At 36.2% G+C, this 18,833-nt stretch overlaps 3 protein-coding genes across 5 annotated transcripts; all 3 read left to right on the top strand.

Moving 5' to 3' along the window:
• The first annotated feature begins 5,598 nt into the window (after positions 1–5,598).
• LOC127247343 (calcium-transporting ATPase 12, plasma membrane-type-like) lies at positions 5,599–9,506 on the top strand. 3 transcript variants are annotated; one of them, XM_051269174.1, is made up of 3 exons: positions 5,599–6,370; positions 6,462–7,298; positions 7,374–9,506. In XM_051269174.1, the coding sequence occupies exons 1-3, from the start codon at positions 6,116–6,118 to the stop codon at positions 9,309–9,311; spliced, it is 3,030 nt and encodes a 1,009-aa protein (XP_051125131.1). In that variant the 5' UTR covers positions 5,599–6,115; the 3' UTR covers positions 9,312–9,506. The 3 variants fall into 3 exon arrangements, with proteins under 3 accessions (XP_051125131.1, XP_051125130.1, XP_051125132.1); XM_051269173.1 differs by having other exon boundaries at positions 5,600–6,370; positions 6,462–9,506; XM_051269175.1 differs by having other exon boundaries at positions 6,285–6,370; positions 6,437–9,506.
• Positions 9,507–11,810: 2,304 nt separating this feature from the next.
• LOC127247341 (OBERON-like protein) lies at positions 11,811–14,880 on the top strand. The gene is made up of 3 exons (XM_051269171.1): positions 11,811–12,048; positions 12,739–13,899; positions 14,083–14,880. Exons 2-3 carry the CDS (start codon positions 12,765–12,767, stop codon positions 14,700–14,702), a joined length of 1,755 nt encoding a protein of 584 aa, XP_051125128.1. The 5' UTR covers positions 11,811–12,048; positions 12,739–12,764; the 3' UTR covers positions 14,703–14,880.
• Positions 14,881–15,914: 1,034 nt separating this feature from the next.
• On the top strand, positions 15,915–17,255 carry LOC127247342 (CASP-like protein 2B1). The gene is made up of 3 exons (XM_051269172.1): positions 15,915–16,379; positions 16,457–16,589; positions 16,807–17,255. The coding sequence occupies exons 1-3, from the start codon at positions 16,153–16,155 to the stop codon at positions 17,059–17,061; spliced, it is 615 nt and encodes a 204-aa protein (XP_051125129.1). The 5' UTR covers positions 15,915–16,152; the 3' UTR covers positions 17,062–17,255.
• The last annotated feature ends 1,578 nt before the right edge of the window (positions 17,256–18,833 follow it).

Genomic DNA, 18,833 nt, shown 5'->3' with positions numbered 1-18,833 from the left:
CTAAGTTCAGGAGATGGAGGAATGCCACTGACTTCTCAGATCTATTGATTTGTATCTTGCTTTCACCAATGAAATGCACTATAAGGGAAACCCTTTATAACGGCAGTAAGCCTATAGGTTTGGGTACTAGGAATGGCAAGAACACTGTTCGAAACACTGCAAATTGTGAAGCTTATATCAGTTAATGTCCAATAGCCTTGCAACCTTTATAGCTAAATATGAAGATCAGGAAGTATCTGCCAACAGGGAGAGAACAGAAAGTATTAATGCATATCATTAGGAGATGTCATCGTGGAACTTAGTCCGTAGATGTTGAATGTTGTTGACAAATCCAGGAAGTTAAGTAAGAAAACATAAAAAGATATATATATATATATATATATAAAATTAACGATGAAATCAGAAGCTAGCATATAGAAAACACAATATGGACTAACATGTTTACGAAGCTAGAACAAATTGGGTTAGTCAAGTGAGATCTCCAGACTTGATAACAAAACACAGATTTAATGGCAGAAGTTCCTTCAAAATTGAGAAATCTAAGACTAAATGAAAGAAATAAGGAATATGGCAAGGAAAAAAAATATCCAACCAACCAAACTAACAACAGAGTCGAGAACTTTAAGAAATGGTAAGCTCTTTCCCACTAGTTTACGTTTTCCTTATGTTGTTTTTTAGGCGGATGTCACAAGCTTGGGTATGTTTCTTCTATTGGATCACAAATATAAAGCAACCTAGCAAAACAAGATCTTGTTCTTAATCCTGTATAGGCAAAATTATTTGTTATAAAACCTTGTAAGGAAATTATAGCTACAATGATTTATGCCAACAGCAACTAATAAACGCCGCAGAGCTTGAATTAGTAAGTATAGAGATATGGAAAAATTCTGAGGATTGGAAAATCTATTCACCAGCAGTTCTGTATTGATACTAAAAACAAAATACCAGTCCGGTAAGGGAAAAATCATAAACTGAATGTTAATAGAGCAGTATGCTCAATCGCTGAGGAGGTTATTGCTAAATCTAATCGGAATAAATAACACAACTCAATGAAAACCACAGAATAAATTTTCTGCATCTAAGAAAGATCTCGTGTTCACTCTCAGAATCGAAACTCATTTAAGAACAAGAAATCAACAGCACTATCAGACAAATGTTTCAGCAGCTCATAACAGACCTAAAAAGCAACACAAGCACGCACACATGTAAAAGCTAACAGAAATCTATGCAATCGTACAAAATTAAACAAAACAGCCATCTAAATCATACCACTACGCAATTAATAACAACGCAAGTCACAAAATCAGAGGCGAAGTGGTTGAAGAAATCCTAGGCACACACGATACGCACCTGGACGGCTATTAAATGCTGTAGAAGGAAGAACTCTCTCGGTCTGCGCTGAAACAGAGCGATAATGTTGAGTCCGTTAGCTCCGGTGATATTTTATTCAGCTGGACGACTCCTTGCATAAACTAATACCCCTAATCGACAAGTATACTACATAAATGCCCCTTGGAAGCGTGTAGACCCTCACCTCTCCTTCAGTCAATTCGCTGGCAACCATACGTCATCGTAGACGGTGAAAACCTCCGAAAGCGACTGCAACTTCCGTACCAACACAGCCGTGTTGAACTTGAGTCTCGCCTCCTCCACCATGGATTGGCGGACGGGAAGCAGGAGACAAGGCGAGATTAAAAAAATAAAAACCTTTCTGCAGCAAACCATTTATCAGAATTATAAGAAGACATGTTAATTAGTCAATTAATTAATTAATTACGTAATTAATTGTTTTCATTGTACACACTGCAACGAAATTAGGGGAGGATTCATTGTTAATCCTTAGTTTATTTATTGACTCAATTTAAAGACAATTGTATTAATCACAGTTGGTTTTCATTGTATTTTTTACAAGCACAATTTTTTATTAATATTAATTTTAAAAAATTATAATATATATATACACATTAACATAATATGTAAAATATTAATTTTTATACTATTACTTCATATAATTGACAGTACCTAACATAAAAAAAAATAAATTCATTTAGAAAATAATGTGAACAAACTGATTATTTCTGTCCACAATTATTTTTGTTTTTGTTATGGTTGGATAAAAAAATAAAAATAATATTTTTTCGTTCCAAAAGTATAGTGTTATTGGACACGTGATATAAAAATAAAAAGTAAGGATAAATAATTTGTTTTGTTGCCTTGTGAGTGTATTAATTGTATAATAATAAAAAAAAATAAAAAAATTTTATGATAATATGATTATTTATAACACGGATAAAAATAGTAAATAAAACGTAATATTTTTAATATATAAAATAAAATAGATAAAATCAAATATTATTATAAAAAATGTATTAAATAATTCAGTTAAGGATGATGAGATATATAACTAAAAAATAAAAATATAATAATAATTATTTATTAAAATATAATTTAATATAACAGTAAAAAATAATATAATAAATCTAGTGGATAATAGATTATTAAATAAATAAAACTATTAAAATAAAAAAAAAAAAAAAAAAATTGCAAATTGAAGGTTAGAAGACCGCTGGCGGCCGTACACGGCGCCGTCAAGTGGCTAAATTGTAAATAAGTTGGAAAATAAGGGCCTTTATTGAAGGGGAGGTTGTGATGTGGGTTCGAAGAAACAGCGTCAAACTGTCAACATCCTCAATAAATAATAATAATAATAATAAATAATAAATGTGTATTTATTTTAGTGTGATTTATAGTTACACAAAACTTTTACTATTTATTTTACAAACCTTGCTTTTTATTTTTTTTCTTTTTTTTTTGAATAAAGTGCACGAAACTTCTATTTGTCACAATATTCTACAAAGAAAGAAAGAAAGAATATTTGCACGTAGCTGAATATTAGATAAAGTAGTTATTATAAAAAGGGAAAACCGGCTTTATTTAGGATGAGATAATAATATTCGCAGAGAATTAATATTTTAATTTAAGTTGGAGATTTGATCAAATTAAAGCAAATTATGGTCAAAAACTTTCGGCTGTAGAACGTCCCATCGTCCGTGTATCATCATCGGTTCCAAATTTAAATGATTAATTAAATGAAACTATTAATTGTATTTTATTCTATGCCACAAATTATTGTAGAGAAAATTGTAAAAGAAATAATTATTAGAAATAATTAAATACTCTCTCCGTCTCGGTGTCTGCTACACTGTAGATGTATACGGTATTTTAGGAGGGTGTAACTAGTAAATAATTAAGAATATATTAGTGAAAATAATTATCCTATAATATAAATAATTATAAATTAAGATTAAGATAACTAATTAGTTTAATTAAAATTAAAAAAAAAATTAAAATGAGATTAAAGTGTGTAATCATTTTTCGAAAAAAAAAAATAACATAGTATGTGAGATGGACAGAAACGGCAACATGAATATGGTATTTGAGACGGAGGGAGTATATTATAGTACGATGTGGATGTGATTAAATAGTAGAAAGCGAAGCGTGGAGGAACATAATGGGGGTGGGTGCGTCATGTCTTTTATTAATTAGTGACAAAAAATAAGGACTTCATTTGAACTTTGGCCCTACCATTTTAAATAATTTATTAAATTAAATGTGATCTAATAATGTATGTCAATCTTATCATCTAATTTAAAGTAAGACTTAGAAAGAGTGTCTTTGGTTTAGTTAGGTTTTTCTATCGGAAAAAAATTTGTTTGATATGATATTTGTAGGTGGAAATTATTTATTTTATTGGAAATGGTGAATATTTTAAACAAACTAAACATACTACTAATTTGACATTTTAAGTTTATATTTAAAAACTTTGTATATATATGAATTTGAAGTAGAACAAATCACACCCTTAATTTTTATTTTTATTTTTAATGATGTGATAACCCACAGCCGCTGCCTGAAAATGCGCATTGAGCTATTGAGTAAACTTCCGGTCGAACCTAATAACCCTGCGAACTAGGCCAGACGAAAAAGTCACACTAGGCGAACCATGTGTAGCAGGTGAACTTGAGGCGTCGGGGGTTTGAACCGATGCTTGTGGATGATGTTTTTTTCTTATTATTATTTTTTTAAAAAAAAAAAAAGTTTAGAGATTCTTTTATTAAATTTTTTATAAAAGAAAAACAAATATATTTTTGTTAAAAGTTTTAGGAAAAAAAAAAAGAAAAAAGCTAGTGTATTTGTTTTGTATTTTAGTTTGAAAGAAAAAAATTGTATAGATAATATAAAAATAACGAGAATGTATAATTACGTAGTATTGTAACAAACTTGACTTAAGAAAAAAAAAATGCTTAAGAAATTAAATATTTAAATATCAGCTTGAGTTTTAGGTATGAAATAGACCAATGCTGTATTTCGGGCCATAAAAATGGGCCGTCTGGGATTTAAGTAGAAAAAGGATTATGTGAATTTTTTAAATATATAAAAGAAATATTGTATATATTCCTTAAAAAATTATTTGATCACAAATTACAAAGTAAAAATCAATAAAGAAAAAAATGCATAAAATCACTGTCTTGTATATTCATATAAATAACAATCAGTGAATGTTTAATTAGGAGGAGTATTTTTTTTTTATTTAACAATAGTTTGAATATGTTGGTTTAAAAAATACTTAATTATATATAATTGTATTTATAAAGAATTACCTTTAACCAAGAAAATGACCATGTGAATAGGTCAATAAAAATCCATATTATAATATTTCTAAGTAATATATTATGGAGTTAATTTTAATTTTGTATTCCAATCATTTGTCTTGAATGCTTCTTTTTATTTAGATATGTAAAATTGTATGGTTAATATAAAGAAATAATATATAGTATTGAATTATTATTTTTTTGAGTGAATAAAAAAATATATGTATATAATTTATATTTTTGCAGATAGTATTTGTGATGAATTGTGCCACGATAAAAAGACAATGTAAACAAACACAAAACAATGTTTTAATTATTAAATATATTGTGAATGACAATAAGAAACATAAGGTTTTATTTGTTTTTCTTTTAAATTTTAGGTTAAATTGCGCAGAATTCACCGTGAAGTTCGATGAAATTGCACTAAATTCTCTATACTTTTAAAATTGTAAAGTTTATAAAACCACGAATGGGAGTACGTGATTTGGTGCAATTTCATAAAACTTGTGCAATTTAACCTAAATTTTATTTGTGTATAATTATTTATATATATTTTTACTCCATCAACAAGAAGAGTTATATTCAGTTTTTGTTATTATATTTATCAGTACAAAATAATTACAAATTTATTCTCACATACCAGATCATCACTTATTTAAGTTACCTATATTCTATTTTATAAGAATTGAAATATTTTTATTATTTATTCTTAATTACTATATTTTGTATAATAATTAATATTTAAATTTTTTTTATAGATCAAAATATTAATTAAATAAATTATTTTTAATTAAAAACCCAATCCGTAACAAAAACGCAACCTAATAATTTTATTTTTGCTGAGGTTGCAGAGCGGACTCGAGTCATTTTAATTAATATACAGTTGATGAGTAACTGAAGCAGGAAGAGCAGGGGAAGCCATCCCCATAGCCATGGCCAATTTTGAGCTGATCCTGCTGAGTAGGATCAAACTGCGTCTGAGGTCATTTCTTAAGTCTTTATTATATTTCCTGGAACCTTCCTTCACTTGCGATTAGGAAGGCAAAAACTAGTGAGCAACGTTACCATGGAGGAAAACTGCATGAACCCATCGCCAATTACTTGGGAAGAGTTGGGAAGGGAAGCAAGCAAGATGACACACTCACACTGACTGTGCAGTTGAGTTGAAAATTGGTTGGTTCCATCAGTAAAATCCAACTGATCTGGTGAATCTCCATGCGCTATTTAGCGTGCATTGACTGGTGATACCGGTCCGACGCGTTATTGAATCAGTTACTGACGTCTGTAAATCGGAGGCAGGAAGTTTCTCCCGAGCTTCCTGGAAACCTGTGTTTGTTCGATTCCATTTTTCAATCTCCTTTGAACGCTTGTGATGAATTGTGTTTATAAATTGTTTCGTGTAGGACTCAGTTTTTTATATCCTTGTCTGTACCTTTCGATCCTTTGTTGTGTTGTTATCTGCGATGGATTCGGCGGAGAATGAGGTTTTCGATATGGAAGCTCAGCTGAAATCCTTTTTGGATCCTCAATTGGCCGAAGAAGTTGCTGGGACGACGACGACCACCACCACGACCGACATCAATGCTGCTGCGAGAAAGATGTTTTTCAGAATCATTTTGCTTAATCGTTCTGCTACACGTTTCAAACTTGCAGCTGCCGATGTTCACTCTGACTATGGCGTCATAGGAAGCTCCGATCACCAGCAACTGTTGATTCAGGTAAATTGTCCATATGTTTTCGTGTGAAAATGATCAGATTATGCGACAATAGCCTTCATTCTGTAGAGCATCCTATTGTCTGATCAATTAGGGTTCCGGCGATGCGGCGCCGGCTGCGGAGGTTCCGATGGAGATATTCAGTGCTCCGTCGGCCTCCGCCGACGAGTGCGAGCAGAATAGCCGACTCCAGTTGAAAAACATCAACGAAATCGTGAGGGGAAAGAAGCTCGACGACCTCCACAGGTATGGTGGAGTGAGCGGAATTGCAGAAGCATTGAACACCGATCTCCTGAACGGAATTTCCATTGACGAAGCAGAGATCATCGCACAATCCGTGGGAGCAGCTGGTCAGATAATTGAAGCCACGGCCATGTTTCTCCACTCCCTCCTTGCCGCTTGCAAGAATTTAACCTTCTTCCTTCTCTCCATTGCTGCTATTTTCTCCTTCATATCCGGCGTCATAGAAGACGGCTTAGCCCAAGGCTGGTATGACGGTGCAGTCATATTTTTAATCGCCATTGCCATCGTTGTTTTTCCGGCTACGCTCAATTATTGGGGGGAAAGGATGTCGCGCAACAAATTGGAGAATCTTTGGGAGATGGCAAAGGTGCGAGTAGTCAGAAATGGTTGCCCTGTCTTCGTGCTGGCAGATGCTCTTCGAATTGGCGACATAGTAGTACTAAGAAAGGGTGATCAGGTCCCGGCGGATGGTATATTTGTCGATGGTGAATCCCTCGAGGTAGTCGGGGAATATCATCAATCCACCATTAATGGCCTCAATCCCTTCATACTGTATCCTTCGAGAGTGATAAATGGAGATGCTAAGATGATCGTGACAGCAATCGGCATAGACACCGGGTGGGGAGAGATGCTCAATAATGCTGTTAAATCCGATAACAAGTTCAAGTTAGAGGATTGCCTCCATAAGGTGAACACCTGCATACACTATACTGGGCTGCTTATAGCCATCCTGATCATCGTTGTTTTGTTTCTTCGGTTTAAGGCAGGAAAGTTAGATGATGGGAATGGATCATACATGCCAGATCCAAAGGGAGAACCTACAAGAGTAAAGACCATACTAGAGGAGATCAAAAGGATCTTTACCAAGTCGAAAGGGACCGCAAGAATTCTTACAACACTATTAGGTGTTTCACTTCTTGGAATAATGGAAAGCCTGCCCTTTGTCATCTGTATCGCCATCATGATCTTGAACCGTAAAGCGTTAGCCTACAAAGCTTCGATGAGAGAATACCTAGCCTGTGTGAAGATGGCGTCGGTTACGACAGTTTGCTCGGATAAACACGGTGGGCTAACAGAGCATGAATTTGCTGTTGACAAGTTCTTTGTTGGGGGAGAATTAGTGAGCGAAAGCTCTGTTGTGGCGTCTGATGTGCTTGAAGGCTTATGCGACGGCATTCGCACTCTGTTTTTGATCCGTCGAAGAGGTGGTTGTTGCGACCCAAAATTGGATCAGCTAATCTCTTGGGCAGAGACAACTTGGGGGATGAAAGAAGAATCGTCTTTTGGGGAGCAATGCAGCATTATAAGCGGCGAATGCTGCGATCCTTTCCAGCAATGCTGTCAGATTGTCGTGACAAAAGAGGAAGAGCAGAGCAGGTACTGCTTTTATTTAGGACCTCCACAGCACATCTTGTGCTTGTGTTCTCACTACTACGACATTGGAGGGGAAAGTAAGGAACTGGATGGTGACAAGAGGAGGGTGCTTGATCAGGCCATTGATGGCATGCTAATCGACGGAGAAGAAATGATCGCATATGCCAGAGAACGTTTAAACGGATGCGACACATGGCCAATCCAATCGAACGGCATAAGTTACATGGGAATGGCGAGCTTGAAGGATACAGAGAGGGCGGCGACAAGAACAGCAATGTCGAAACTGAGATCAGCTGGGATTAGAACTGTAATTGTCTCGGGGGATGATGTCGAAGTATTGAAAAATGGTGGGGTTCTTGATCCTGATGATCCCGGCAGCCTGATGCTCACTGCGAAGGAGTTCAGTGACTGGACAGAGGAGGAGAAGATGGACAGGGTAGAAAGGATATGCATATTGGGGAACTGTCTACCGTCCGACAAGATCGGTCTGATCAAATGCTTGCAAGGGAAAGGCCAAGTGGTGGCATTCATGGCGCAGCAAACTGTCGACGCTCCGGCGCTGGCGCAAGCCGATATAGGGATCACGTTTGGAGCATGGAGCTCGGAGATTGCCCGCGAATTCGGAGACATAAACATCCTCGACAGCTGCTACTTAGGCGTGGTGGCGAGCGCCGTCGAGGCCGGGAGATGCTTCCTAGAGAATGTCCGGAAGTACATCCAGCTGCAGCTGATCTTCGCCATTTCCAGCTCCTCAATTAACTTCATTGCAACAGTTGCTCTCGGGGACGCCCCCATAACTGCCCTCCAGCTCTTCTGGCTGAATCTCGTGGTCGCATTCCTCGGTGGATTGGCCCTGCTGACGGGGCCGCCGCCGGCGCCGGAGACAGATGAGGTGACGAGTGCTTTATCCCAGAAGCTGATAACGAAGGGAATGTGGAGGAATATTGCGATCCAGGCATCTTACCAGACGACCGTTTTTGTGGCCCTTCAGCATAGAGGAGAAGTGATGATGGGGATAGATGGGGATCGTGTGAAGTCCATGATATACAATGGATTCTTCCTCTGCCAGGCGTTTAATAAATTTATAGCTAGAGAGCCTGAGAAGAAGAACATCTTAAGTGGGCTGAGTCATGCACGGCGGCACCGCTGGTTTTGGGCGGCGCTGGTTCTTACCGTGGTGGCTCAGGCGGGATTTGCGGCGGCGGAAAGGGCGGGGCTGAAATGGAAGGTATGGGGCGTGTGCTTGCTCGTCGGCCTTATTTCGTGCCTTTTGGATTGGCTGGGAAAGATTGTCAGCAAATGCATACGGGATGTTGTCTCCAGCTGACAGGGGAAGTAGAGAGTTTAATTTGTTAAAAATTAGTGTATATCAGGATGATATGATATGATATGTCGGGCACTGTGCAGCTAATTAAAAAAATATTACTATGTAATGTAATGTAGATATGTAAGGCTTTGGACTAGCTCGGAATAGTCCAAAGTTGGAAATCCCCAGTAATAATAAAACAGATTGGTTGGGTTGGGTCCATGCATAAAAAATGAAAAAGAAGCATATGGTATTATATATATATATATATATATATATTTATATGTGTCCCAACATCAGCAGCTTTCATTGCAGCATGCCATTCACTTCCAACAGCACAAAGACAAGAGCATCCGGCCAGACACATATGTATATAATCTCGAGGGGGAGCTGAGAACGAGAGAGAATGTTTTGTTGTTTTACAAGATGGAGGAGAATGTTAGACAATTTGAATCTCTGTCATTAAAAAATTATATATATATATAAAGATGTCGATCCATCCATGAATCCATCACAGTGCTGCCCATTATCGCAATTAACAGTATATATTCTTGAATGACAAAACACACAACACACACACACACACATATATATATATATAATAACTTTCTCTCTCTCCTCTCCTCTCAATCCTACAAAAAGGAAGACTGCATCATGAGCACAGATTCAGACAACACTTTAGCACTAGCAAAAGAAGAGTGGGAAAAAAAGGGGATTTATCAAAGCAAAACAAATTATGAGTGGGGGGACTTTTGCTTTAATTTAGGGCATGGAGAGGAGGGTAGGACAAGGTAGGTAGCTAGCTAGGTAGGCTAACATATATTCCTCCAAACACATCCTTCCATGTGCTAGTTCTGGGTTTTAACCTCGCCTCTCTTGGATTTTCTTGTTAATTCTTATTATTATTGTTGTATATCTTCATCTTCATCTTCATATTCAATAATTGGTATTATATTGGGGTCTCCCCCCACTAAGATTGGCCTCCTATCCTCTTCTTCTTGTATTTTCTGCATCACCATCCGATTCTCTCTTCTTTTCTTGGAATCCCCGAAATAAGGACGACATCTATACACCCCCCCCCCTCCCCCACCCCAACCCCTTTTTATTTGTTCTCACACACACGCGTGTATCTATATAAATTCATCTTATTCAATCATACCATGCATGATCTTGATATCACCTACCAAGAATTGATTTGCTTATTAAGTAGTTTGTCTGTCTGTCTTAAATTAAAAATGGTCATGGAGAGTACTAGTGCTGCTGATCATCGTCATCATGGTTACAGTGCAGCAGGTGGGGGGGTGGTTCTGTCGTCGTCCTCCATTGCTTTACTGCAAGAGAGGTTCAGGCAGCTCCAGAAAATGAAGGAATTGAGGCAGGAGAAGGAACTTCTCAAAATGATGTTATTGTCCGAATCTGATCAGATCAGATCTCCCACTCCTCCTTCTCCTTCATCATCGCTACACAATCATTATATTCTAGGACCTGCTGCAGCCGCAGAATTAGGGTTTCGTCCACCTAAGACGATGACACAGAATTGCCAGCTGTCCCTGTCCCTGTGGCCTGAACCTGATCATCCTCCTGCACAAAACTACTTCAGCCAAGCGGGTTCCCTGGAGACGATAACGAGGGCCCCACCCCCATCATTGAATCTTATTTCCAGGTCGTCGTTCTGGTTCGATGGCGAACCATTGCCACTGCCACTGCCACTGCTTCCTACTTCTTCGCCTTCTCCAATCAAGATTGGAACCTCCGGCGGCTCTGATGTCGATACCTCTCTTCGCCTGTGAAATCACCAGCTGTGTTTTTGTTCTTTGCCTCTCTCTCTCTCTAGATATAAATCTGTGAAATTGATTGATCATATGGGATCCGGACAGTGTCAGTTTGTTCCCATTATATATCATCATGAAGACATAACTTTTGTGATGAAATCATTGTCTGTGCTTACAATCAAAACAAACAAATCCACTTTGGGTGTGTATTACAATTATGAACAATTTTAATATAACTTTGATCCGACTAATATATGTATAGTAGTTGTATTAATCGTGTAAATTCAGTTTTGCAATGTTTACTACGAAGCCATCTGTATAATCAATTCACTATGATAAATCTTATTATCCTATGAACTTTTGAAAGACTTACGATATTTTGTAAATTTGATACTATTTCAAAAATATATATATTATCTTCTTTTTTTATATATAAAATAATTAAACAAAGATTAATTCTTTTACAAATCATCCAATCTCTTCCCAAATAACGTTTTCAAGAATCAAGACAATAGAAAGTCTTTTTGACTCGACAAATCTTCTAAAAAGGAAATTGAGCATGGGAATGGGAAGAAATAGAGAGGCCCATATTGGCCCAATATAGCAACCCAAATAGTCCTTCAAATTTCAATATCCAGCTTAATAATACCCACAAAATTATTATTATTATTATAAGTAAATAATTTGTAGCTTTTAAATAACGAAGCAAAATAGAGAGAGGAAATGGGGAGAGAGGAAAAAGTCAACACGCAAAAATGAGAACGTTGCATTCGGTGGGGCCGCCTTTGATCCGACTACCTTCAACCCGCCGTCCCGGTCGCAATATTCGTACCACTTTACTGTTTTTTTTCTCGTCCTCGAACGGCCCAAACAAGTAAACCCGAAGACTTGCGGGCTGATCGAATTTGCTATAGGGCTTGCGGGGTGAATGTCGGATCAGGTTGCGTGATTCAGTTTGAATTCCTTCAGATGAGCCTCCCTTTCAGGTGAATCCCTGTATAATTTTTGTTTGCATTCTTTCGTGTTTCTTGGTGCGTATTTCAATCTAAGTAGTTTAGATCTTCTCTGTGATTGCGTTGTTTGTTTCTCTGCTTCTTATTGTTTGAAAGTTTTTTGTATGTTCATTTAGTAGGATTTTGTTCTGAGCTTTGAAAAGCTTTGTTGCTTATCTTGCCTCTATTTTGATGTGCATCCCATCATTTGCTGGTCATTAATCTATGTTTCCGTTGCCAATTCCAACTTTTTTTTTTTTCCGTATTATGTCGTCTGTTCTATATATTGCTCAGCAAATTTGAGCTTAGTTTTCAAAATCCTTGACTTTTCCTTTAAGGTGGATTGCTTGAGTGGTATCTCTTTGTAGTTTGTGTATCTGATATTGTTTTTCGACTCTTGTTTGTCTGTGGCTCCTTTTGTGGTGATTGCTATCTCAAAGCATCTTATTGAGTTACATGAGAAAAATTTACTGCAACCTGCAAAGCTTACCACAAATTGAAATAGGAGGGCAATGCAAACTTTAAATGAATTGAGCATTTCTTTGACTAGAAGCTTGGTTTTTTTCATCTAAATGCACATTTTCCAATCTGTAGAGACTTTACTAAAAGTAGAAGATTGAGGTTTAAAACTGCATACTTACATACTCATATAACCAATTGATTGTGGTTCTTTTACTCCTCCAGAGACTAGATTGTCAAGTGTACTCTGTATGGGAACATCTTCAGGATCTTGTTTCAATAACCAATCCTCAATGCTGCCTCCTCGTCAACAGCCAAGGCCTGGAGGAGGGGGACTTCAAACCTCTCTTTCATTAATTTCCCCAGATGCTAGCAGGTCTGCGAATCTTCTTGAGCTTGGCGCTGATCAGGCCCGTGAAGCCCCATCGGAAAGTGCCAGTTCACGAGAAACCTGGCCCACTGCAGATGCCTTGGTAGCAAAAAAAATAGAGAAGGATAAAGAAGCTGAGGATGGTATTGCTGAGCACTCTGTTATTCGGAATATTTCCAGATCAGACAATTTGTCTCTGCAAGATATAGCCAGAGAAAGAGTGGATGTTATAGCCGAAACAATGCAAAATCTCCCAGATGAGTATTTGAACAAGTTTAAACATGAGCTTCGGGCCTTACTTGAGGGGTTAGGTGGTTCTCACCAAAGAGAAGAGTTCCTTTCTCTGCAAAAGATGGTCCAAAGTAGGGTTGATTTGTCGGAGAAAACACTGACTGTAGCACACAGAATCCAGCTCGAGATTCTAGTGGCTATGAAAACTGGAATTCAGGCATTTTTACTTCCAAATGTCAGCCTCTCTCAAGCTTCCCTTATTGATATTTTCTTATACAAGAGATGTAAAAACCTAGCATGTGAGAGTGTTTTACCTGCAGACGACTGTTCCTGTGAGTTGTGCTCAAAGAAAAATGGTTTCTGCAGTCATTGCATGTGTGTGATTTGCACTAAATTTGATTTTGAGGTCAACACATGCCGTTGGATTGGATGTGATTTGTGTTCTCACTGGACTCACACCGACTGTGCTATTAGAAAAGGGCAGGTTGGCATGGCTCCTTGGGCTAAAAATGGGGTATACTCGGCCGAGATGATTTTTATGTGCCGTGCTTGCTGTAGGACATCTGAGTTGTTAGGGTGGGTAAAAGATGTTTTCCAGCATTGTGCTCCGTCCTGGGATAGGGATGCTTCAATTAGAGAACTTGACTATGTAAGAAGAATTTTCTGCCGGAGTGAGGATCCTAGGGGCAAGGAACTTTTGCGAAAAAGTGAAGAGCTTATTGAAAAATTGAAAAGTGGGGTATCAGAACCTATTCCTTGTAAAGCTATCTTAACATTCTTTCAGGGTAAGCTTATATTGTAGGTATATATTTCATTGTGTTTGTTGGTTCTATATATTCAATTACACCTCTTCCGCATTCCATTGTCCAATGTTTTCTTAGTGTATATATTTCTGTTCATGTTTAGAGATGTCGATAAAAAGTATTCTCTCTAAGCTAGAGATCTTATTTTTCTGTTATCTTCTGCAGAGCTTGAGCGTGATTCCTCAAAACAACGAGAAACTACAGAAGGTGGGAGGATGATATCCCCACAAGAAGCGTTTAACAATATAGCTGATGTAGTACAGGAAGCTGTGAAAAAGATGGAAGCCGTTGCAGATGAGAAGATGAGGATGGTCAAAAAGGCCCGCCTAGCTGTAGAGTCATGTGAGCAAGAGCTGAAGGATAAGGCTAGGGAAGTTGCCGATCTTAAGATGGAAAGGCAGAAAAAGAAGATACAAATTGATGAACTTGAAAGCATTGTGAGGCTTAAACAGGCTGAGGCTGATATGTTTGAACTCAAGGCCAATGAGGCCCTGCGGGAAGCTGAGAGGCTCCAGAGAATTGCACTTGCCAAGACTGAGAAAGAAGACGACTATGAAAGTAGATATCTCAAGCAGCGGCTGCAAGAGGCTGAAACTGAGAAGCAATATTTGTTCGAGACGATAAAACTTCAGGAAAGTTCGAGGACATCACATCAAAATGCAGGAGGGAGTGACCATTTGCAGATGTATAATAAAATCCAGGACCTACTCAAGAACATGTGCAACACATCTTCAAAGGCAGAGGCTCAATCAACTGATCTTCATTCTCTGGGTGGATTTCCTTAATTCTGTACGTAAAATGTTTAAATCTTTTAACTTGATATGACACTGTAACTTTAACTGTGTGTTGTCTCTATCCAATCTGCTTGTTCTCCTCCTTTCTTAAAGATTAGGAAACAAGTTGATCAACTTGTGTGGATGCAAATGTAGCTCTATCTTTTATTGCCATTCTATGTTTCCTGATTGTGCTTGCTTCTAAAATCAATGAGCTTGTTATTGAATATAAAAATTTCATATTCTGTTTGATGCATATTCTGCTTGTCCTCTGATAGGATATCAGGTTCTCTGGTGATTTTTTTTTTTACTGAGAGACAAGTGTCTGATATAAAATTTCCTAGTAGTTTGTCTGAGTGAATGAATTGGTAAGTGCTGTAATGATGACATTTTGCTTTTGTGACCACATACCTACTACCTTAATTCCACTATTGCTTTGGAATGGGCAGTTTTGGATTGAAATTTAAAAGAATTAAGTTCATTACAAAGTAAGATAAGCCATCATTTTCTTATCTTTAATTAGCATGCCACTTCTTTCACAATCTGATTAATTAATGGCACAGAGATTACTTCAGAATTCCAGACGTATTATTCTCATTAAAGTTTGATTATTAGTAGTTGGTTGGTCGGTATGTGAATTATGGAACACAACAATTATGGTCACTTTAGTCATTATTAGAACAATGTAACCAAACTTCAGCCTTTTGGCATCTTTTGTCCTTTAGTCCAACATGTGTTCATATGGAAGTGAATCTCTCTCTCTCTCTCTTGAATAAACAAGCAAGAATGGGCAATGGGTCATCATGAATCCCAGTGCTGCACTACCTTGAATTAGGTAAGAGATGTATAATCAAGGTGAAAATACACCTGTCCCACTTAAATATAATTACTCCCTTAATCTCTGTCTTTCTGTAGAGCTTGATGAATTGCCCCTTTGCCAGAGAACAGTCCTGAATCTTAGGTCTTTGTTCATAAATGTTGTCCTATATATGTGAGTAACTAACCCTCATTCAATGTTTCATTAGCCTCTACTCAATGCTTCCATCAATTTATGAAACAGTGTCCTCTCTTTAGATTTTTGCCATGCTGATTATAAATTTGAAATCCCATTTTATCAAAAATAGATATATTGATTCCTTTATGTCAATTCTGGTGTTACCTATAGCTTGTGAACTTGGGCACTCGTTCAATAATTTAGATAACTCCATCACTAAAGAATAGTGGTTGAATGTTTCTCTATTTTTAGTTTTTTTTTAAAAATTATTTTTTTAAAGATAATAGAAAAGGAAATTCATAAAAGTACATCCATGAGGTGTCTCTCCTTAACTGTTGGAATACAGGTAGGTAAAAACATTTAGTTCAAGTAGAGCTACTCTCTTCCTACTGCTTGCCTTTTTTTCTCAGCTTGTCTGAAAAAACATCACTTTTGAAAAATATAGAGGTCTGTTTATGGTGTGGGAAGATGAGCTATCTTGGTGTGGGTGTGAGTCCAGGCCACGTTCCTGTATATCACCATGTGAGCAATCTGAAGGTGATTGACAGGAGAGTGAAGCTTGCAGAGTTGGTTCTGAGATGTGTCATCTGTGTTTTAGCCATTCTTGCAGCTGTTCTCATAGGAACCGACACTCAGGTGAGGGAGTTCTTCACAATAAAGAAGAAGGCCAAGTTCACAGACATGAAAGCCCTTGTGTAAGATCCCTCTGCTCTCTCCTTACTAGTGCTACAATAATGGTGGACCATCTGAGGAAGTTTGACATTTCTTGCAGTTTCTTGGTGGTAGCCAATGGAATAGCAGCTGCATACTCACTTCTCCAGCTTTTGAGGTGTGTTGTGAGTATGGTTAGAGGGAGTGTGCTGTTCAACAAGCCCCTGGGTTGGGCCATTTTCTCTGGAGATCAGGTCTTCTAGAAATTGAATATACCTTTTCCTGTTTTATCTGCTGTCTGCATTTGGGAATTTTAAGGTTAAAAGAAAATCCCCCCCTGGTTTCTTGATTTTACTTCTCCTGAAAGACCCTTTTAGTCAAGAACCATTTTTGTTGTTGCCTGCTGAAAAACTAAAGCTTTTCAAAACATACTAAATTTGAGTTCCTGAAAATTGTTGTTGATTCCTACAGGTGATGGCCTACTTGACAATGGCAGCGGTGGCAGCTTCTGTGCAATCGGCGGTGTTTGCGAAGTTTGGACAAACTGAGCTGCAGTGGATGAAGACGTGCAGTTTCTATGGGAAATTCTGCAACCAGGTCGGGGAGGGCGTGGCCAGCGCGGTGGTGGTGAGCCTCTCCATGGTAATACTGTCGGGGTTATCGGCATTCAGCTTGTTTCGGCTCTATGGAGATGATGACAATGAGAAGAGCAGTGGGGATTGGTAAACTATGCATGAAATGAAATCAATCACACAATGAGAAGATCTGTTTTGTATTGTAATGTATTATCTCTAACATGGATTAGTTAAGGATGGATGATGAGTATGTGGTGTGCATAACAGTCCTGTCTTTTGTAATTGTGTCCGCTGCTGCTGTCTGAATAATAATGTTTAAACAAGAAAAGCGTTGTTCTGAAATCACGTTTGCAGATTATTAGTCTAATAAATTGCTTCAACTGAACTGAATTTTTCGGTTAATACTTAATTGAGGGAATCGGGATTATTTACATTATTATATTTAATTTTCAATCTTAGTAGTTATATTATACTATAAATTAAGTATTTACATATATTAATTATTTTTAAAATATTTGTTAATATTTTTAGTTAATTGAAATTTTGGTTATTGATCAAATGTATATCTATTTATTTAAAATTTGTTTCATCTCCACTTATTTGCAAGTATTTATTTTGACTAACTGAATTGTTTGGTTTAAATCTAATTTATGATTTTGAATATTTGTTTGATTGGATTTGAATGCTACTAACGGCTACAGATATATTTGATATTGGGCTTCTTAGTGGATCAGATTCGTGCTTACAAATATGGGTTATTTTAGTGGATCAAATTTGGGCTTTTAAATGGATGATATTTGTGTTTCTTTATTTGGACTGCAAAGTTTGGCACTATGAGAATATTCCCCAATACTGGGTGTCTACCTTTTATTTTTAATGAATATACTACCTTTTATTTGTTTTTTCACGTAAATTTTTGAATATTAGTATTATATTATATTGTAGTAAAAAAGACAAAAATACCCTATTAGTACGGTGTAATATAAAAATAATAGCATTTATGTAATATATTGTAAGTTGAAAGGGTATTTACTAAATTAGAAAATGGTAACCTTGTTTTGGAATGGACGGAAATAGAAAATTGTAACCTTTCAATGGGACGAAGGGAGTATATTTTTTATATTAGTTACAAGAAATTATATCCTTAAAATATAAGATAATATTTTTATTGAATTTTTAATTTTTTTTTATAGATAAATAGAATATATATTATATATTGTTTTAATATGTATATAGTTTTACTATATTAAATAGTTTATTCAATCCCCAAATTAAAAGGGTTTGGTCATTTAATTTACAACTAATTCATTTCAAATAAAATAATGACATATGTTGGATGCTATATATAAAAATATCAATGGCAATCGTTAAATGATATGTTTCACAAATCACATATATAAATAGTTACATTTCTATTATATTTAATTTAGAATGTATTTAAGTTGGTAGATTAAAACTATTTTATTATTATAAAAAATATTTTCCGGATTACAAAATATGTTTACATGGTTGATTATAGATTTTTAATTATATATATATATATAAAACATGTATAGAACATGTGGAAATTAATACTTTTTCGACAATATATCGACAAAAAATTGTCTACCTCATTGAATACGTTAGACAATACGATGTATAGTTTACATGCGTCAACAACACTTTTTCGTAATAGACAAAAAAAATAGGTATAAATCGGTTAAAGTCAAATATTCAATATTTCAATCGACGTCATTTCGTTACAAAAAAAAAAAAAAGTAAGACTAAATTATTTAAATGAATATTTCATTGTTTCAATCAACATAAACTTCAAGAATTCAATAAATATGGCCTAAGCTAGTTGAATCAAAGAGAGACCCTAATTTAGATTTAAGTTTTAGTTATATTTTGTGAGAAATAACACTATATTTATCATTTAAATGA

The sequence above is a fragment of the Andrographis paniculata genome, unplaced genomic scaffold (genome assembly GCF_009805555.1).
Source record: "Andrographis paniculata isolate CXL003 unplaced genomic scaffold, ASM980555v1 Contig32END, whole genome shotgun sequence".
In the NCBI taxonomy this organism is placed as follows: Eukaryota; Viridiplantae; Streptophyta; class Magnoliopsida; order Lamiales; family Acanthaceae; genus Andrographis; species Andrographis paniculata.
Note: the sequence above shows the minus strand (reverse complement) of the source record. Positions and strands in the feature narration are given on the sequence as shown.